General features: G+C 38.9%; 1 protein-coding gene across 1 annotated transcript in view; it reads right to left on the bottom strand.

The window, feature by feature from the left end:
• Positions 1-1,899: 1,899 nt before the first annotated feature.
• Positions 1,900-22,341, bottom strand: part of LOC134660441 (SID1 transmembrane family member 1-like) — a 29,586-nt gene continuing 9,144 nt past the window's right edge. Inside the window, exons 7-21 of the mRNA XM_063516185.1 lie at positions 21,101-21,188; positions 20,251-20,334; positions 19,195-19,322; positions 17,119-17,243; positions 15,010-15,099; positions 12,665-12,773; positions 11,846-11,921; positions 10,337-10,510; positions 9,063-9,177; positions 8,214-8,336; positions 7,269-7,385; positions 6,039-6,180; positions 5,361-5,472; positions 3,725-3,817; positions 1,900-2,232 (exon numbers count right to left, since the gene is read on the bottom strand). Coding sequence (XP_063372255.1) covers positions 2,056-2,232; positions 3,725-3,817; positions 5,361-5,472; positions 6,039-6,180; positions 7,269-7,385; positions 8,214-8,336; positions 9,063-9,177; positions 10,337-10,510; positions 11,846-11,921; positions 12,665-12,773; positions 15,010-15,099; positions 17,119-17,243; positions 19,195-19,322; positions 20,251-20,334; positions 21,101-21,188 — 1,753 coding nt within the window. The 3' untranslated portion in view covers positions 1,900-2,055. The remainder of the gene's footprint in view (positions 2,233-3,724; positions 3,818-5,360; positions 5,473-6,038; positions 6,181-7,268; positions 7,386-8,213; positions 8,337-9,062; positions 9,178-10,336; positions 10,511-11,845; positions 11,922-12,664; positions 12,774-15,009; positions 15,100-17,118; positions 17,244-19,194; positions 19,323-20,250; positions 20,335-21,100; positions 21,189-22,341) is intronic.

Raw genomic sequence — 22,341 nt, forward strand, 5'->3', positions numbered from 1 at the left:
TACATATTATAAATTCATTGAGTACAAAGTATATAGGTATAAAAAACTTACAACTACCTACCAAAGATTCATTGAAAGCATAAAATGTGTCTGTCCATCAGAAAAGGGTCCTTATCTGATGAAAAGGTCCTTATTCACATGACGCATATCCCTTTTCTGACAGAAAGCCACAAATGTGTGAAGTCTAAAGGGGCCCACTGATTAACAGTCCGCCAGACGGTATCGGCCTGTCAGTTGTTCGGAACTGACAAATTTTTGTTCTAACTGACAGGCCGATACCGTCCGACGGACTGTTAATCAGTGGGCTCCTTAAGACAGAATTTGACAGTACCTAGATGTAGATGGCGCTGTAAGACGGTAACTCTGGTTGTCAAACTTTCGACGTTTAATTGTGGTCCTACACTGTCTCTTATCTTATACATTTATTAATCTGTGCTTATACCTTTAAACGAGCAATTCTTGTACAGTCAGCAGCAAAAGTTGCTAATCGGGCGAGGTGTTCAAAATGATCTTGACGCGACTTTATTGTTAAGAGAATAAGACCGTGTCAAGGTAATTTTGAACACCTCGCCCGCTAGCAACTTCTGCTGCTGATTGTATATATATTTATTGATTTAATAATTTAATATATATTTCGGGGATCTCGGGAACGGCTCTAACGATTTCGTTGAAATGTGTTATAAGGGGGTTTTCAGGGGTAAAAAATCGGTCTTATCTCTGGGGAAACGCGAATTTTTAGTTTATGTATGTTTTCCGAGCAAAGCTCGGTCACCCAGATATTATAACGTTAAATAACAGCGTGAGACAGGGACAAAAGACTATCAATATCATCATGTTGTCTCTGTCACACGATGTTAGGTATATAACGTTAAACACCCAGTGTGGAACCACCATAACAATTCAGTGACCACAAAACACTATGGCGCCATCTACTTCACCTGTTATAGGAATATGACACTATTTAATCTTAAGTTAGTCTCAGTTGAAACGATCGATCACTTTAAACTATAAAACTAAATAAAAACCATAGACTAGGAATCCTCTAGACGGAGTTTAGAGCAATTATTTCATGAAACCGATGCTGCCAAAAATACTGGGGTGCGGGGGACGAGGTGAGCGAGTCCCGTGCCGTGATTGGTCCGTTCAAACACACGGACGACACACAAAGACACTTTGACTCGAAAATGGAGTAAAACTACCGTATATTTGTGGCAGAGGGGGTAGCGCTACTATGCTCAGTCTGGAGGATGTCTTGTCTGTGTACAAAAACAATACGTACTATGAGCAACATTTTTAAGCACCTAAAATACTTTACCATAAGGCCTCCGGTCTCCATCATCAGGCCAAAATGGCACAATAGATTCATAGGATATTTCGCACATATTAAAAAAAATCGGACAAGCGCGAGTCGGACTCGCCCACCGAGGGTTCCGTACATTTTAGAGTTCCGTACCCAAAGGGTAAAAACGGGACCCTCTGTTACTAAGACTCCGCTGTCCCTCTATATACATATTTTTATCTCTAACTTCCTAACCACCAGGCCGATTTTCTTCAAATTCGAACTTAAAAATAGTATTTCTATAAACTACGTTCTTACTAAATTTCATAAGGATCGAACGAAAAATACTCAAGATATCGTGTGACAAACTTTGTCCTTCCCACTTAAAATCTTGATTCGTTCTCTAGGGGTGTCAGCTAATAGGTCATCTATAGGAACATATTGACAAGTATAGGTACATTAAAACACAGGTATGAGTTCCCTAGGGGTGTCAGCTAACGGGTCGTCTATAGTCAGCAACATGTTGAAGGACAGGTACAGCGCGGCCGCGGACGCCGCGTGCCACAGATCGTGGCTGTCAAACATACAAATAGACACTTCGCGACACATGTATATTTTTCTCTCTAACTCCCTAACCACTAGGCCGATTTTCTTCAAATTAGAACTTAAAAATAGTATTTATTCGAGCTACGTACCTGCAAAATTTCATGAATATCGGTTGAAAAATACTCAAGATATCGTGTAACAAACTTTGTCACCGCTAGTTGAAATCTCAATTAAAATACAGGTATGAGTTCCCTAGGGGTGTCAGCTAACGGGTCGTCTATCGTCAGCAACATGTTGAAGGACAGGTACAGCGCGGCCGCGGAAGCAGCGTGCCACAGATCGTGACTGTCGAAGAACTGCAGCGACGAGCAGACAGCGTTGCGGCGGCGGGACTGCGCTGGCGTGTCCTGGGGACATCAATTATTAATAATATTTACGTACAGTCAGCAGCAGAAGTTGCTAAGCGGGCCAGGAATTCAAAATGATCAGTAACAGGCGTGTCTCACTCCGCGATTTCGTCGCTTTGCTACAGGTAGCTAAAAGTACATCCGTTCGGCCCCAATTTTGGGGAAAACCATAAGCCGCATGGCACTGTCGCCACCTAGCGGCCATATCTGTGCTGATCGTAACAGACGCGTTTTGTTAGAGAGCAGGGATGTTGCGAACATCCGCATCCGCATCCGCAACCGCGGAACTTCCGCATTATTTTCAACATCCGCATCCGCATCCGCATAAAATCGATGCGGATTTAATGCGGATGCGGATGTGGAACAGTTCGGTACAGGAACGTCTTAGCATCGGCGGAAGTGCTAGACTGCTAGGTAATTTAGTAATTAGCCAAAAATACCTATTAGAAATTAGCAGTCAAGCGTGAGTGGGACTTATTGTACGGAACCCTTGGAACGCGAGTCCGACTCGCACTTGGCCGGTTTTTTAAAATAAAAATTACTAAAATGTAATATTTGACGTTTTTTATGTACCTATCTTGACATCCGCATCCGCATCCGCATCCGCGGATGTGAGCCTTTAAAAATCCGCATCCGCATCCGCATCCGCGGATGTCAAAAAATCGGCATCCGCAACATCCCTGTTAGAGAGTGAGTCTTCTGTACTTAGTACTATTATTTATTCTGTGTCAGTAATCAGAAATATTTATTGTGTAAACTGTGTAGGTACAAGAACTATAACTACCTACGTACATTTTTTTGATGAGAGATCTTGACGCGACTTTATTGTTAAGAGAATAAGAGCGTGTCAAGGTCGATTTGAGAATCTCGCTCGCTTAGCAACTTCTGCTGCTGACTGTACAAATGATAATTATACCGTTTTTAATGCCATAATTTTATGGTATTATTATTAATATGCAGTTCCGTTTTACCAATTATTTGAGAAAAAATACTGAAATAACAGGATAATTCAAAAAAATATTTATTTCAAGAAATACAGACATTTCAATAAAAGCAGTACAGTGATCCCCACACTAGGTACAGCCTGTATCGTGGGAATCTTAGAGAAATATCGAATAACGATGTTGCCGCTATAAAAAATATCAAAGCAATTACATTTTAGGTAAATAAGATTTTTTTATCTATTATCCTAACTAAAGTGCTAAAAAGTAGTAGTAGTAAAACACTTTATTGTACAAAAATCAGAACAAAACAGGAAAAATAACATTCGTCATTAGTACAAAGGTGAACTTATCCCTTTAAGGGATCTCTTCCAGTTAACCTTACAAGGTCTCAGTAAGTTAAAAAGGTGTAAGTAAATGACGTGTGTATTTGAATGTATGTATGTATGTGAGTATATATGTATAAATTAATTATGTGCGTGTGAATACCAACGAAATAAAAGTGTGAAAGAGAAAAAAAACTGCTATAAACGTAGTATAGTAATACTCACCGCCCATCTCGTATGTCCGTCGAGGAATAAATATATGGCCACGATCCAGCAGAGGTGAGCTAGAGCACAGAACATCCACGCCCGCACCGGCACCTGCGAGGAAACCATACAGAAATATAAGTAACTAGCGACCCGCCCCGGCTTCGCACGGGCATAGAGAAAAAAATACATAGAGTGCTCACTCCATACATCAGTTTTAGTGCCAAAAAGACTATTAGCATCTAGCATCGAGTAGCGGAACTATCAGTACTGCTACTTGACAATAGATGTAGCACCGACCGGAAAGTCTTATGCTGTTGAGATAAGACTTTCCGGTCGGTGCTACATCTATTGTCAAGTAGCAGTACTGATAGTTCCGCTACTCGATGCTAGATGTAGACACTGATATTAATAGTCTGAACTGATGTATGGAGTGAGCACTCTTGTCTTACTATATTTCTCTATGGCACGGGTTAACAAATTATACATGAACCTTCCTCTTGAATCACTATCTATTAAAACAAGCAACAACGGTTGCACTCCGGGAGTGCCGATAGAAGTGAAAACTCACCTCACTATGTTACCGACGCCCGGTAACACGATACATACGTTTAGCGGAGGTATTCTATTTATTTATTATATATTATTATCATTCTCAAATAAGATCACACTTTTTCATTGACATGTTTATTTACATACTGCCATGACAACGTCAAATTATTTGAACATAGGTAAAGAGTCTTGAAAAGGAGTCCGCAACATAAATGTCAAATAACATTGAGTTTTTCTTTATTGATTTAAATTACGAGTGGCCACCTTACGGGGCTTACGGTCACGTGATCGCCTTACGCCCCTTACGGTCACGTGATCGCCTTACGCTGTCTCGAGTTTGTGCCCAGCGCCGCTAAAAAAGTTTTCACTTCAAAAAACCGCATCAAAATCCGTTGCGCAGTTTTAAAGACCTAAGCATTCATACAGACATACAGTGGGAAGCGACTTTGTTTTATACTATGTAGTGAGAGTGAAGAAAGAGTGGTAACTTCATACATCAGTTTTCTTACCAAAACGCGAGTTATTTCGTAGTCGACATCTAGCGTCAAGTAGTGGAACTATCAGTACCGCTACTTGACACCAGATGTCACAAGTTTCGCTACTGACGAAAACTTGACTGCACTTCTTTTTATCTACTGAGATACTTAGGTACCTAATTTTGTACAATGATTTAGATTACTTTTTGAAGTGAAAACTTCTTTAGCGGCGCTGTGCACTTTTTGAGGTGGGGAAAAAATGTTAAACTCGCGACAGATCACGTGACCGTAAGACGGACACGTGACCTGATCGAAAAAATGTTACAATATCATTGAGTTTTTCTTTATTGATTTAAATGCCATTTAGTGAGTTTCCCTCTAACTGGTATTAATATAACTCGAGTACTAACAGTGATGTGCTTAGGGGTTTCAAGTAATGCGACGAAATAACGCTAGATGGCGTTAACCTCAATTATACAGACATTTTGCACTAGTCATTGAGTTTTCACTTCTGCCGCCACTCCCTGAGTGCAACCCGTTGTTTTTTTATCTACTGAGATACTTACCTAATTTTGTACAATTATTATGATTACTTACATGTTTTTTTTAGGTTTTCTTAAGGAAATTACCTTTTCTTTGTTGACAAGTTTCATGATGACATAGCCGAGGAGGTAAAGCACGGTGTTGCCCATGAGGATGGCGAGTAGATGGCGCGCCAAGTCCTTATTATGCTCGTACATGCTGAGAAAATAATTTAATAATAATTATATAGAAAACTATGTCATACACACACATATGGTCCCTATGACAGTTCCTTCATCACATATCTTTATATTATAAAACGTATCTTTTGGTTGGGCTTAATTTATAAAATAATTGAAAAAGTATCATTCTGTCTTCTGTCGTATTTTTATGACTTAAATTTCTGAATAAACTTAAAAAAAAAAAGTTTGCTGTATGGGAGCCCCACTTACATTTTATTCTATTAAGTTTTTAGTATGTGTTGTTATAGCGGCAACAGAAATTCATCATCTGTGAAAATTTTAACACTCTAGCTATTACGGTTCATCAGTTACAGCCTGGTGACAGACAGACGGACGGACGGACAGCGGAGTCTTAGTAATAGAGGGTACGGAACCCTAAAAAGGTCTACAAATATTTTACGTGACAGTTATTCCATATCAAAATGAACTGTCATAGGGGACCATCATTCAACGCGTGAGGTATGAAATTAATATTATAGCTCACTAAATCGTTTTATAATGAAAATATCAGTTCAGTTAGTGTAGAAATTATTTTAAAATTACCCATAAGCGGCCAACGCCCAGTTGGCGACATTGGCCACGGCGAGCAGAATCGCACGCGCACCATAAGATGGCCGCAGAAATGTTATTATGCTGCCATCCCGAGACTTGAAGGCGTCTATAGCTCGTCCGAATATCGCTCGCTCTGTACACAAAGTTAAATAAAAAACCGGCCAAGTGCGAGTCGGACTCGCGCACGGAGGGTTCCGCACCATCAACAAAAAATAGAGCAAAACAAGCAAAAAAACGGTCACCCATCCAAGTACTGACCCCGCCCGACGTTGCTTAACTTCGGTCAAAAATCACGTTTGTTGTATGGGAGCCCCACTTAAATCTTTATTTTATTCTGTTTCTAGTATTTGTTGTTATAGCGGCAACAGAAATACATCATCTGTGAAAATTTCAACTGTCTAGCTATCACGGTTCGTGAGATACAGGCTGGTGACAGTCGGACGGACGGAAGGACGGACGGACGGACGGACGGACAGCGGAGTCTTAGTAATAGGGTCCCATTTTTACCCTTTGGGTACGGAACCCTAAAAACACTTGTTTTTAAATAAAGGTTCTAATATAATACGATAACTTCAGTATAATAAGGACTGGCAGGAGCAATCTCATTTTAAAACGGCATTCTTAAATTACATTAAATTTTATAATATAATCATTCAAGTGTATGTCTATGTCTGGTACCTACTTTATGTGAAATAATTTAGTATGTAAAACTTCAATTTCTGGCAACGAAATTTAGTACACATAGATATAAATATGCTAATTACTTGAATGTTCAAGTCAAATTTCGTATTATTTCAGAATGTCATTTTAACTTAAGCGTATTGTATGGAAGCGGCTTTTCGGCAGCGGGTTCGTGTGATTCTGAAGGTGAATGATTTCCTAACTAAACACATACATAAATTGCAATTTGTAATTGCAATAAAAGTGTAGAATAGACTAAACTATTTTACACCACTAATTAGTACCTAGTAGTAATCACTTTATTGCACACAACACAGGTTTACATAATATTTAAACTCGCGTTTTGTACACATATTTAATTACACAAACGGGTCTACCGCAATTAAATTATATCGCGGTAGACCCGTTTGTGTAATTAAATATGTGTACATCATATTTACAGAAATAAAGGTACAAAGGCGAACTTATCCCTGTAAGGGATCTCTTCCAGCTAACCAGCTAAGTATTGTTTTATCTATGGTTACCAGAAGCAATACTCACCGAATTTAAATTGACCGACATAGTATATCTTCATGGTCAACATGAAACAGGTGGTGAGGTGAAGGATGGTGAACAACACCCAGAAATATACGCTCGGGTACATGATCCCGAACAGACCTGCAAACAGCACTATTGTATAGTTTGTAGCTTTCCAGTAGACCCCGAAGGCTTATCCTATTGTCTATTGTTCAGTAAAACCGCACGTGCTACTTACCTGCAAAAAAGGGTCCTAATTATTCTATTTGGCACCTGAGCGCGGGCTAGTCCGACGCTCAAAAAACCAGTGTAGGTGCGCTCTCCGATAACGCGCCTTTGTTACGCATCTCGATGACACATTTTAGACTGGTTCTGTAGCGTTCGACTCGCCGGCACTCAGTAACCGAAGTACCGATTTTTTATGCAGGTGTTTGTGGCACGTGGCACGAGCGGTTTTTCTTAACAATAGACAATAGGATTAGCCTTCGGGGTCTATTAGAAAGCTACAAACTATACAGTCCACGTCAAAGATATGTTTACAATTTTACACCTACTTACTTTACATTTTGCACCTTATTACAAAGGGTAATACGGCGCAAAATGTAAACGTATCTTTAACGTCGACTGGATATAAAGAATCAACGATAATCACAAAATTACAAGTATAAAAAGGAATAAATATAGCTTAGGGCCACTTGCATCATTCTACTAACCCGGGGTTAACACGTTGAATCTGGAGTTAACATGGTTATCAATAAAATTTGACACTGGGTTAACGGTTTAGCCGTTTAACCGCGGGTTAGTGAGATGGTGCACGTGGCCCTTAGACATTTGCATGGATTTAGATCAATCTTTATATAAAAATCCTGGCCATAGGCACCAAATTGTAACACCCCCATGTTATAAATATTAAAATAAAAAAACAAAACGACACCTTAATTTCGTTGTATTATGGAAACATGCACTCACCAATAGTCATAACGACAGCCAACAGCATAAACGTGGAGTGCGCGTTCGCGTTGACGTCCGGGTGACGGTTCTGGTACAGCTTGATCATGCACAGCACCGCTATCACATACATGAACGACGAATCTATGCATGAACAGGAATTTTTATTAGTAATTGCCCCATAAACGCATCCCTTAGAAGGATATAAACAGTGCATAACCAAAGTAAGTAGCATTAACGTTGAGGCCCGGTTGACGAATTTGGCAGTTTGGTAGATGTTCCCTTTAACTTTTTTACAAAACAATTCATAGCTTATAGCTAATACAAAATTAGCTTATGATATGACTTAGGCCATAAAATTCTTAAGCAAAGTCAGTGTCATGTGTGTAACAGATGGAGGAGTGGGATTTCATAGCTGATTGATACCAGGGATGTTGCGAATATCCGCATCCGCAACCGCGGAACTTCCGCATTATTTTCAACATCCGCATCCGCATCCGCATAAAATCGATGCGGATTTAATGCGGATGCGGATGTGGAACAGGTCGGTACAGAAACGTCTTAGCATCGGCATAAGTGCTAGACTGCTAGGTAATTTAAACATTAACCAAAAAAACCTATTAGAAATGAGCAGTCAAGCGTGAGTGGGACTTAATGTACGGAACCCTTGGAACGCGAGTCCGACTCGCACTTGGCAGGTTTTTTGAAATAAAAATTACTAAAATGTAATATTTGACGTTTTTTATGGTGCTGTCTTGACATCCGCATCCGCGGATGTGAGCCTTAAAAAATCCGCATCCGCATCCGCATCCGTGGATGTCAAAAAATCGGCGTCCGCAACATCCCTGATTGTTACAGCCTGCCGCTTACCAAACTGGAAGTTCATCTTATTGGGGCACAGATGGTAACAGGCGGACAGTATGCCTTCCATGCTGAGGGCCAGCCCCATCGAGTAGAAAATGCCGTGGTGGGGAGGGATGCCCAACTCCGCACCCTGTATACATTTTATAATTTTAAAAACTCCCCGTAGTCGAACTTCTTACGCGAGAAACGGTTTCATTAGAAGATCATGCAGGATGTATGATGATAAATTTCAAAATTTAGATATTTTCAATGTAAAGTTTAGTAGTTTCAAACGACTGACCTTGAAGTGTTTTAATGGGCTTTAATTAGATAGTTATTAGTTAACTCTAAGTGCACTTTTAGTTTGTTATTATTGTAACTTCAATTTCATTTCTACTTTGAAATCCATTTAGTTTAGTACTACTTATATAAGTTATATGGTTAAAATATATTCTAATTAAGGAAACTGTAGGTCTATAAGTCTGTAGGTCTATAACCCTTCATTGTAATAATGTATTACTATAAGAGACTGTTTGTTTCTAAATAAAGAAAAAAAACTAAAAAAAACCAGTTCAAGGTCAAAATTATTTATTAACAAGCAGAAACATCTGCGAACGATGCTATTGAACTCAGAATAAATTTAAGTGGAAAAATTACTGCCTTGGCTTGAACTCACAGCCTCTGGATTGACACTCTACCAACTGTCATATGGTGGAAAGATTCGCTGGCTATAGATGAGGTTTTGGTGACTCAGATGGCAGAGCGCTGGAGTATCGATACAAACGCCGTGAGTTATAAGGTGGTTATAAGTGTCACCCAAGGCAGTACTTTTTCCACTATCAAATTTTTTCAAGGCCAAACCAATTTGGCAGTAAATAGGAACTAAAAAACTATATTCATCCTTTTCTTTTGGGTGCTAGTACTAGTGTAAAACAAAGATAGTATGATTCTCTCTGTATATGTTTGAAATGAGACAGTCTTTTGACACACTATAACCATAGAGAAAAAAATACATAGAGTGCTCACTCCATACATCAGTTTTAGTACCAAAAAGACTATTAGCATCTAGCATCGAGTAGCGGAACTATCAGTACTGCTACTTGACAATAGATGTAGCACCGACCGGAAAGCCTTATGCTGTTGAGATAAGACTTTCCGGTCGGTGCTACATCTATTGTTAAGTAGCAGTACTGATAGTTCCGCTACTCGATGCTAGATGTAGACACTGAAATTAATAGTCTGAACTGATGTATGGAGTGAGCACTCTTGTCTTACTTATTTCTCTATGCTATAACAAATACCTGTTTTTTCCTCTGCGCGACCTGCCGTATCCTCACTTGGGCCATGAAGGCGAGGCCTAGTAGGACGTAGCCAATGTTCGAGTAGACGTGGTTAAAGTCCGCGAGGGGGCCTAGCGGGTGCGCGCAGAAAAAGTTGTAGTAGCACAGGTCTTGGTTGCCTGTCTGGAAGACCATCTGTAAAGAAAAGTATTTTAAGGAGACCCATGACCGCCACAGTCAACAGGCAGGCCAAGACAGTCTAAAATGAACCTTATGAAACTTGTATTAGGTAGAAATTATACCACAAAGGTCAGAACTAAACGAAAAGTGGAAAAATTAACTGAGCCACCGAGACTTCACTTGATGACAGCGAATATATCCACCACTCATATGCGCGCCTTCAGTTGTTCGGAACTGTCAATTTTTAGGGTTCCGTAGCCAAATGGCAAAAAACGGAAACCTTATAGATTCGTCATGTCTGTCTGTCTGTCTGTCTGTCCGTCTGTCTGTCCGTCCGTATGTCACAGCCACTTTTCTCCGAAACTATAAGAACTATACTGTTGAAACTTGGTAAGTAGATGTATTCTGTGAACCGCATTAAGATTTTCACACAAAAATAGAAAAAAAAACAATAAATTTTTGGGGTTCCCCATACTTCGAACTGAAACTCAAAAAATTTTTTTTCATCAAACCCATACGTGTGGGGTATCTATGGATAGGTCTTCAAAAATGATATTGAGGTTTCTAATATCATTTTTTTCTAAACTGAATAGTTTGCGCGAGAGACACTTCCAAAGTGGTAAAATGTGTGTCCCCCCCCTGTAACTTCTAAAATAAGAGAATGATAAAACTAAAAAAAATATATGATGTACATTACCATGTAAACTTCCACCGAAAATTGGTTTGAACGAGATCTAGCTAGTTTTTTTTTAATACGTCATAAATCGCCTAAATACGGAACCCTTCATGGGCGAGTCCGACTCGCACTTGGCCGCTTTTTTGTTCTAACTGACAGGTCGATATTGTCCGGCGGACTGGTAATCAGTGGGCCCCTTTAGGAAGGCGCCTAGCAACATCTATCGTAAGATAATAACACTTCTGCTCCTTCTTCCTTATGTTAGCCCGGTATTTTGTCTCTACTCATGGGACCATGGGGTCCGCTTGACAACTAATCCCAAGAATTGACGTAGACACTACTTTTTACGAAAGCGACTGCCATCTGACCTTCCAACCTAGAGGGGAAACTAGGCCTTAGTCCGGTTTCCTCGCGATGTTTTAATTCACCGAAAAGCGACTGGTAAATATCAAATGATATTTCGTTCATAAGTTCCGAAAAACTCATTGGTGCGAGCCGGGGTTTGAAACTGCGACCTCCGGATTGAAAGTCGCACGCTCTTACCGCCAGGCCATCAGCGCTCTTATACGGCGTAATTCTACAATGTTACGCCATTTTGTCCTACAAAAGTCCTTCCCCTCGCCCCCCCCCCCTCTTCACACAGGTCACGGGTCCATTTAGTTTTCAGCACTCACCCTTTGATACATGAAGAGCAGTTGTACGACCGGAAGAGCGTACACTACCGCCACCGTCAGCGCGCTCCAGAAATATCTGCACAAAAAATTGGACATCATTGCGACCCTACAATTTTGACAAGTACAGTCAAATAATTTAATTTCAGTACCATTTCGTACCTTGTCACACTGACCATCAACATGAGTCACTAGGGACCTCATAATATTGTCACTGTGACAAGGTACGAAATGGTACTGAAACATTTAAAAGAATAATAATTATTTCTTTGTACGAGGTGGTATTGTCCTATTTTAAGGTGGTTCTCCTTGCGTGAATTTCATACAACTTTATTGGCATATTTTCTGGTAATACGTAGATTTTCTGCACTTTAAACCTCGATGTTTAGGTAGAACATATTTTTTTGTCTGCGCCAAATTACAAATAATGCACAGTTATTCACCGGGGGATTGGCCGTAGATATGGTAGTGTGCGTGAATGCAAGAAATTGCAATATTTTGCAGTTTTGTCAGATTTTGATGAAATGACACTGTTGAGTGGAATATATTTCGATTTAGATTGCAATATTTTTTATTGTTTGCGCCAATATTAACACATCTTAGAAAATTGTTTCGGTTTTGAAACAAATAGTGATAATCCGCAATTTGTGCACAATCACGCCATCTTTTGGCGGCTAGTCGGCAGGACATCCCTACACATCCACCTTAAGGTTATGTTTCTGTTTAACCACCGAAGCAAAAAGATGGGCGTTGTATGTTTGACGCCAATATCCGTCTGTCTATCTGTGTGTCTGTGGCATCGTACCTTTATAGCCATGTTACCTGTCAGAGCGGCGCGCGTACGTGGGGCGTCGATTAAGCCCCGCAACCGTCAGGGGCTGCGCTAACACCAACTCGCGGGGCTCCGACCCGTCCGACGAAAACGAGTCCGCTGCAAGGAAGGGTAGGTTTGTAACAGGGATGTTGCGAACATCCGCATCCGCAACCGCGGAACTTCCGTATTATTTTCAACATCCGCATCTGCATCCGCATCCGCATAAAATCGATGCGGAGCTTATGCGGATGCGGATGTCGAACAAGTCGGTACGGGAACGTCTTAACGGCGGCGTAAGTGCTAGGTAATTTCGTCATTAGGTATACCTATAACGAAATCGTCTAGATTCAGAAAAGTCGGCCAAGTTACTGTTTATTAAATATAAACGCACCTATAGGTATTCTTGCTCAAATACTAAACGTTTCGTTTTTTTAATAAAAAAATACTAAAAATTTAATATTTCACGTTTTCTAAGTACCTGAATCTTGACATCCGCATCCGCGGATATGTGCCTTTAAATATCCGCATCCGCATCCGCGGATGTCAAAAAAATCTGCATCCGCAACATCCCTGGTTTGTAACCAGCTGAGCATATTTGTAAATCATGGCAAATTGAAATATTTAACTTTTTATTTTCTTAATTTTATAGCATTTCAGTACATATCATTTATACATCGTTCCAACCCAAAGTTCTTTTGATTTGTTTTATGTTTAATTTAATGGCTCACAACTCTCATCTTTTAATTGTCATATTTTAATTACTGTGTTACCTATTACATTTATTTATTTTCCTGCGCATTAATTTTTGTCTTTATTCCTTATTCTTGTCTTTATTCCTTAGCCTTAAGTTAGTTATAAGTTAGGTCCCCACTGAAAATCAGCGCTGCGGCTTAGCGTAGCATTACGCTGAGTGGGGGTCCTTTTTAACGTCTACCTCTTTTATATATCTTATGTAATTAACTGGTTTAGTTTGACGTAAATAAATGTATTTTCTTTCTTTCTTTCTTTCTAACCAGCTGAGCATATTTGTAAATCATGGCAAATTGAAATATTTAACTTTTTATTTTCTTAATTTTATAGCATTTCAGTACATATCATTTATACATCGTTCCAACCCAAAGTTCTTTTGATTTGTTTTATGTTTAATTTAATGGCTCACAACTTTCATCTTTTAATTGTCATATTTTAATTACTGTGTTACCTATTACATTTATTTTTTTTCCTGCGCATTAATTTTTGTCTTTATTCCCTATTCTTGTCTTTTAAGCCTTAAGTTAGTTATAAGTTAGGTCCCTACTGAAAATCAGCGCTGCGGTTTACCGTAGCATTACGCTGAGTGGGGGTCCTTTTTAACGTCTATCTCTTATATTTATACTACCTATGTAATTAACTGGATTCGGTTTGACGTAAATAAATGTATTTTCTTTCTTTCTAATAATAATAATTCAGCCTATATACGTCCCACTGCTGTGCACAGGCCTCCTCTCATGCGCGAGAGGGCTTGGGCTATAGTCCCCACGCTAGCCCAATGCGGATTGGGGACTTCACATACACCTTTGAATTTCTTCGCAGATGTATGCAGGTTTCCTCACGATGTTTTCCTTCACCGAAAAGCTATTGGTAAATATCAAACGATATTTCGTACATAAGAGAAATATAAGTACCTAAAGAAAGAGTGGTAACTCCATACATCAGTTTTCTTACCAAAACGCGAGTTATTTCGTAGTCGATATGATATCTAATCTAACATCTAACGTAAAGTAGTGGAATTATCAGTACCGCTACTTGACACCAGATGTCACAAATGTCGCTACTGACGAAAAATATATTGCTAAGACAAGTCACAACTAATATTACAAGCTGAAAAAGTTGAAAATAGAGTGTCCGGTTAATCCGGTTATAATATTAGCTGAAAATTGTTGAGCATTAAAGTTTTCGTTCGTCGCGATATCTATTGTCAACTAGCAGTACTGATAAATTCCGTGACGATAGATGTCGCCTTCGAAATAACTCGCGTTTTTGTAAGAAAACTGATGCATGGAGTTACCACTCTTTCTTTACTTATATTTCTCTATGCTGCCATCGAGTAGAGGCCAATAAGGTATGGTGTTGGTGTCATCTTTTCGAGGGATGGCGCCATACCTTTGGCCTATTCTCATGTAGATTGCGACACTTTTTGATATGTAACCAATTTAATACATATCAGTGAAATAATAAGGATCAAAGTCAAATGGCGTTCTGAAAGTTTTAATCATCTGTCGAAAGATGGCAGTAAGTTTACTGTGACTACAAAATGTACTATGACAATAACTCTCTACACAATCTATTCTCTTTGGTTTGAATGAATACTTACATCTGGGTAATTTGTCATCAAACAGTGGAGTTTCGTCGCCGGGCCCTCGGGATGTAGATGGCGCCGCTTCGTCTATGACGACCACTTGCTCTGTAATAATAACAAACCACTGCCAGGCGTGTCTCACTCCGCGATTTCGTCGCTTTGCTACAGGTAGCTAAAAGTACCGTTCGGCCCCAATTTTGGGGAAAGCCATAAGCCGCGCGTGGCGCTGTCGCCACCTAGCGGCCATATCTGTGCTGATCGTAACAGACGCGTTTTGTTAGAGAGTGAGTCTTCTGTACTTAGTACTATTATTTATTCTGTGCCACTGTCTAAACTAATCTGTCCTATTGTTGACACCCAGGGAAGGTACAATCACCATCAGATATATCAGAGCGGCCGAGGCGCTCACAAATATCTGAACACGCCTCTGTTGTCAGGGCGTTAGAGTGCGTGTTCAGATATTGTGAACACCTTGGCCGCTCCGGTATATCTGATGGCGACTGAAACCTTCAACTTTATATCAAAGAACCGTCCTACAAAAATGACTAACTTCCCATTTTCAGTTTATCTAGTTTGGTATTAATTTTACCAACAAAAAAATTAAAATAATCGACGGTTGGATTAGACACTAAATACAGATGTAAGATATGTGTACTATCATAATCCCAAAATTTATATTTCAATGTTTTAATAAATTGATACTAAATTAACAATTATACAATACAATTATTGAACTAATACACTTTATTGCACACCTCATTACAGAAGACAGTACAAATAATACAGAAGAGGTTAAACAACAGGCGGCATTATACTTGGTCATGCAAATCTTGTCAGTAGAAAAAGGCGGCAAATTTGAAAAATCGCGGGTTAGCAACACTACGTTTGAATTGATCGAAAATCGCGTGTCATTTATAGGTATATCTTATCTATGGAACTGTTTTGTTTACATTTCATCGTTGTTCGATGTACATTGCTGCTTTTTGTTCGTTTCCTAGGGACACCATACTTTAGTTTGCTTTGCATTGCTACTGACATATCCAGCTTGACAGACTATAACTACATTGGTGCCAAGTAAATACAACAAAGGTAACGACGCTATTGTTGGACACCGACATGACAAGCACCAGTAATCGACACTTCGTTCCAATTTAAATGCCAAATCGATTTCGAACTGATTGTAGCAAAGGGCTTGTGCACAAATCACGCGAGGTTCGATAGGGGGGGGGGGGGCACGAAAATATCACGACAGATCACGTTGGGGGGGGGGGGGGGGGGGTATAAGGAGACCTCACGTGTATTTTTCTACAGTGAACGAAACTAAGAAAAAAGCGGCCAACTGCGAGTCGGACTCGCCCATGAAGGGTTCCGTATTTAGGGGTTTATAACGTATTAAAAAAAACTACTTACTAGATCTCGTTCAAACCAATTTTCGGTGGAAGTTTGCATGGTAATGTATAGTATATATTTTTTTTAGTTCTGTCATTCTCTTATTTTAGAAGTTACAGGGGGGGGGGGACACACATTTTACCACTTTGGAAGTGTCTCTCGCGCAAACTATTCAGTTTAGAAAAAAAATATATTAGAAACCTCAATATCATTTTTGAAGACCTATCCATAGATACCCCACACGTATGGGTTGAATGAAAAAATGTTTTTTCTATTTTTGTATGAAAATCTTAATACGGTTCACAGAATACATCTACTTACCAAGTTTCAACAGTATAGTTCTTATAGTTTCGGAAAAAAGTGGCTGTGACATACGGACGGACAGACAGACAGACAGACATGACGAATCTATAAGGGTTCCGTTTTTTGCCATTTGGCTACGGAACCCTAAAAATACCTACCACATCATGAGAAGATACTTTTTCTCGGTTTCGTTAAACATACCACTGCGCACTTCAATATAGCTCGCTATTATCTTATTTTACGGAATTTTGGAGTGCGTAACTTAAAATTAAATAGGTCGAATGAAAAAAATTAAAAAAAATACACGTGAGGTCATGTGGGGGAGGGTAGGGTAACCAAAAACCTCACCAAATATCACCAATTGGTGGTCAAAAAGTAACCTAAAACACCTGGCGTGATTTGTGCACAACCCCAAGCGCCCTGAAAACTGACCTGTACACTTGGTGGTGAAGCAGGAAATGAGGGCAGTTAGCGCCAGAAGCAGCACGAGGACTGCCAACACGACGAGGGCAGCCACCACGTATTCCGCGTATGAAATGGTGGCTATTATACGGAACCTGTAGTAACAAGATAAGTAGTGTAGCCGCCGTGCAGGTCAGGATCTCGACGACTCAAATAAAAAGCTTCGATTTAACCCTTAAATGCATGATTTTTTCTTTTTGGCCGAAATTGATATATGTATCACATAATTGTTTGCCGTTTCTAGGAAAAATAGTAAAAAAAATTATATCATCGATTTTCACTGCGAAATCAGTGTTAAAAGTTGCATAGGCTAAATCATATTTTTGGAAATATATAGGTATTTGTAAAGGGTATAGGAAAAATCTTAACTGCCATCAGAAAGGTACACTATTTATGATGTTCCTATGATAAAGTTTGTAAATATAAAATAATTACAAACCCCGAAAAATCTGCCCAAAATCACATACTAAAAATCATCAACTTCCAGGTTTTTCCAAATTTTCCGACATTTCGTCTATAAACAAATGTAATTTTTATGAATTAAAATACTGCGTAAATTTATGTAATAATTCGGAAAATTTATTAGTTTTACTATTGAAATAATATACAAAAACAAATAGAATTTGTTTAATAATGCATAACATTTGATGTTTATGTTGTGTGTATAAATGCATCACTATGCATTTAAGGGTTAAAGTAAACTGATGTAATCTTCCAAAGTACTGGTTACAAGGGGTTCTTGCCACAACGGTTAAATGTAGAAGTGGTGTAGTTATTGTATGAAGGCTGATGAGAGAGTGATTTGCAATATTTGATCAGTACAAAAGGTGGTTTAAATTTAGGTGCCTCTAATTGGCTGCGATACAAAGTATGTGGAGCGCTCCTATTGGTGCTTAAGAAAAAGCTTCCGAACACTAGCCGAGCCCGACGGCCGCGTTTAGCTACTGCATTAGGAATATAGGTATTGAGATTTTATACAAATATAAAGGTTGCGTTCGCAAATTGTAGTAAGTATACAAATTATTTGAAATCTATGTAGGTAGAGATAAGCCATTTTGAAAATACGCGCTGTTCCACCATACTTACGCTCACATCATTATTTAACACAACGTAACAAGAAAAACCGGCAAAGTGCGATTCGGACTCGCGCACGAAGGGTTCCGTACCATTACGCAAAAAACGGTTAAAAAAAATCACGTTTGTTGTATGAAATACGTCATCTTTAATGTAAGAAATTTAATTGTCTAGCTATCACGGCTCATGAGGTACTTACAGCCTGGTGACAGACAGACAGACAGACTGACAGTGGCGTCTTAGTAATAGGGTCCCGTTTTTACCCTTTCCTTTGGGTACGATACCCTAAAAAACAACTAAGATAGACATTTAGATAAGATAAAAGATAGTTTATTCAAGTAGGCATATTACAATGCGCTTATGAACGTCAAATAAAGCTACACCGGCTCCAACCATCGCCTCTGCCCCGAGAGGATTTAAATCCCTCCTCAATTGGAGGAGGGTATCCCAATATGGGACCGGCAACAAACTCAGCGGGACACATCTTTTCAAAAAAAATACTTAAAAAAATATCTTATAATTAACATGCATTACGAGAAAATAAGGAAAAAAATACTACTTTATATACTAGATATAAAAACATAGTGTCCGACCGAAACATGTTTTTTTGCCGAAACCGAAACCGAAGGTTCGGCTTTGGCTCTAGTTTCGGCCGAAACCGAAACTTTTGTAGACTTATTAAAATCGTTGCAGAAATGTCATTAGACTGCTTTTATACATTTATAGCTGTTGCCCGCGACTTCGTACCCGTGGATTAGTATATTTTCCCCATACAAACTTTGGACCCCCATTTCACCCCTTTAGGGGATGAATTTTGAAAAATCCTTTCTTAGTGGACCCCTAGACCTTATAAGGAACCTACTTGCCAAATTTGAACTTTCTAGTCCCAGCGGTTTGGGCTGTGCGTTGATTTAAGTCAGTCAGTCAATCAGGTCTTTCACGTTTATATAGATTAAAACTACAACTGTATACCTGAAACTCTTAACCCTCTCAGTTCCCATGCTGTATTCCTTTAGCGTCGTCTCGCTCGCACCCGTGCAGTCCTCATCGCCCTGTTTCACTATGAATACCACGTAGAAACCGACGGGGAACATGGATTGCTGTTCATACAAATACATTATTTTTAAAATGTTAATTTTTATTGTTATTTACGTAAAATATTAAATAAATATTATAGGACATTCTTACACAGATTGACTAAGTCCCACAGCTCAAGGCTTGTGTTGTGGGTACTCAGACAACGATATATATAATATACAAATACATAAATACATAGAAAACAAACAAGACTCAGGAACAAATATCTGTGTTAATCACACAAATAAATGCCCTTACTGGGATTCGAACCCAGGACCGCGGCTTCACAGGCAGGGTCACTACCCACTAGGCCAGACCTGTCGTCAAATCGATAGTACATGTCCATGTGAGAGATTTAGACATCAATAAAAGTAACTTAAAAAAGCACACGATATAAATTAACTAATGACTAAAGGAATCTTAACAAATAAAACACAATAAATTACACTTAGTCTAAATTAGCCGAAAAACTCGTTCCGCGATCCCCCCCCCCCCCCCCTTAATACAAATGTTTTTTAAAAACAAGACTGCAGTTGCGCTTGGTTCTTAATATTCATATTCGTATATTCATAATAATTCATATTACATAATAAACACCCCACACACACACGACTTTATTATTAACAGGGTTCGAAATTATCCAGATAATTATCGCGATAATTATCCGATAAACGTCGGATAATTATCCTAGGTATGGATTATTTTCTTTGAAGTCTTTGATATAATAAAATAATGATTTTTATATTTTACGTTATTTTTAAATCGATAATTATCAGGCATAAAAATCGCGATAATTATCAAGATAACTATTATTGATAATTATCCTTTCGATTATTATCAATAATAGTTATCTTATAACGATCTCTATAACGATCCTGATTATTAAGAGAATAAGAGCATATATTCAAAATATCCTGATACATACTACAGTAAGTATGTAATATAACTTACAGTAAGTGTGATCCCTCCTTTATTCATCATGGTAAGATGGTAGCCCTGGTAGTTGACATCTTGTTCGTTATCAAACACTGGACACTGTAAAAAAAAGTTATTTTTTACATATTTCTCTTGTTTAGTTTACATACAACTGTATAATTTATAGGTATGAGTTGCTAAATAAAAATCGTATCACTACATAATTAGTATAAAACAAAGTCGCTTCCCGCTGTCTGTCTGTCTGTATGTACGCTTAGATCTTTAAAACTACGCAACGGATTTTGATGCGTTTTTTTTTTAAATAGAGTGATTCAAGAGGAAGGTTTATGTATAATTCGTTAACCCGTGCGAAGCCGGGGCGAGTCGCTAGTATTAAGTAAAACCTAATTCTAAGTACAGTCACTTGCTATACTCTTACTAAGCTCTTTGAAGGCCGCAAAAATATGTGACACGCTCTTATGGTTCTACAAATAAGATCGTGTCAGATATTTTTGCGGCCTTCGTTGTGTAACATATTATTGCAGGTGACTGTAGTACTAATGTTACTAAACCCGAATCGATAGACTTGTCAGAAATAAACGACTTTAATTTTATTTTTAATTATTTTAAAAGGTTCAGATGCCATGGAAGCACCTAATGGTAAATTTGGATTAGATAATTGACTGCGGGTTCAATTCCCAGTTAAGCACTTAATTTCATTGATTAAAAACCTACAGGGGCCCATTTCTCGAACTGTCAAATCGTATGGGTTACCATGACAACACACTCATAATATTAGCCTAATATTGTGTTATTGTTCGGGAAATGGGCCCCTGATTTAAACCAAATTAAATAAAGTTGAACACGCGCGAGAAATTAAACTTACCGAGTTGTTTTGTATGGAGATGACAGCACAGATGTCATCATCCGACTCTACGATCAGAATCACACTCTTCGGAATTGTGTAATTAAACCTGCAACAGTTACAAAATATGGGTTATTTTAATTAAAGGGTTGTGGTTTAAATTCAGTGTTGTGAATAACGCTTATTTTTAGGCTTAAAGACTCGAGCCCTCAAGACTCGTAAGTCTTGAAGACTCGACTATATTTGAGAATTGTATTTATTTATTTTACGCGTACGGATGAAAATATACGGGTAGTAAAAATACACGACTCGTGTAAAACATACGCGTGATAAAGATATAGGTACGTGTTAGTTATATTTTGGGTGTAATTTACTTTTAGTTTTTCTATAAATAAAACTTGGGTTTTACGCGTACGGATGTAAGAAATCTTCTTTGCCGCCTTTGAGGCCTCGTAAGTCTTAAGGGTTCGAGTCTTTAAGCCTCGAAATGAGCGTTATTCACAACACTAGTTTTGTTAGAAGTAATTTACCTATAGGTATAAATCTTTTAATTGTGTGTCATTGACGTATATCTCAGGACGGGCCTTACGGGCACTAAAATGGTACTAGTTCAGCGGTGTCACTCAAGAATTAGAGCTAACTAAGCAAAGCTAACTAGTTGCGACTAATCGCGCGCGTGATGCGAACTCAACAACCAATCGTGTTGCAGCGGTGTCACACTCACACCGCTGTACTGGCCCCACCCTCCATAGCGTAAGTATGGAACAACCAATTTAGCTAGGACCCTAAATGGCGTAACAATCCCGCGTGGTGACTGTGCCCATTGACATAGATATCTAGGGACTGGCTTTACGGGCAATAATAATGAGGCATGACAGGGGCCAGTACAGCGGTGTGAAACCGCTACAAGCCGATTGGTTCATGAGTTCGCATTACGCGCGCTATTGGTCGCAACTAGTTGCGTTAGACTGCACGATTGGCTGGAATTCGTGAGTAACACCGCTGAACTAGTACCATTTTTAGTGCCCCATTAGCCGGTCCTTAGATATTATAAGCCTGCCTGCCTGTTAAGCCGCGGTCCTGGGTTCGAATCCTAGTAAGGGCATTTATTTGTGTGATTAACACAGATATTTGTTCCTGAGTCTTGGGTGTTTTCTATGTATTTATATATTATGTATATCGTTGTCTGAGTACCCACAACACAAGCCTTCTTGAGCTTACTGTGGGACTTAGTCAATTTGTGTAAGAATGTCCTATAATAT

The sequence above is a fragment of the Cydia amplana genome, chromosome 27 (genome assembly GCF_948474715.1).
Source record: "Cydia amplana chromosome 27, ilCydAmpl1.1, whole genome shotgun sequence".
Classification (NCBI taxonomy): Eukaryota; Metazoa; Arthropoda; class Insecta; order Lepidoptera; family Tortricidae; genus Cydia; species Cydia amplana.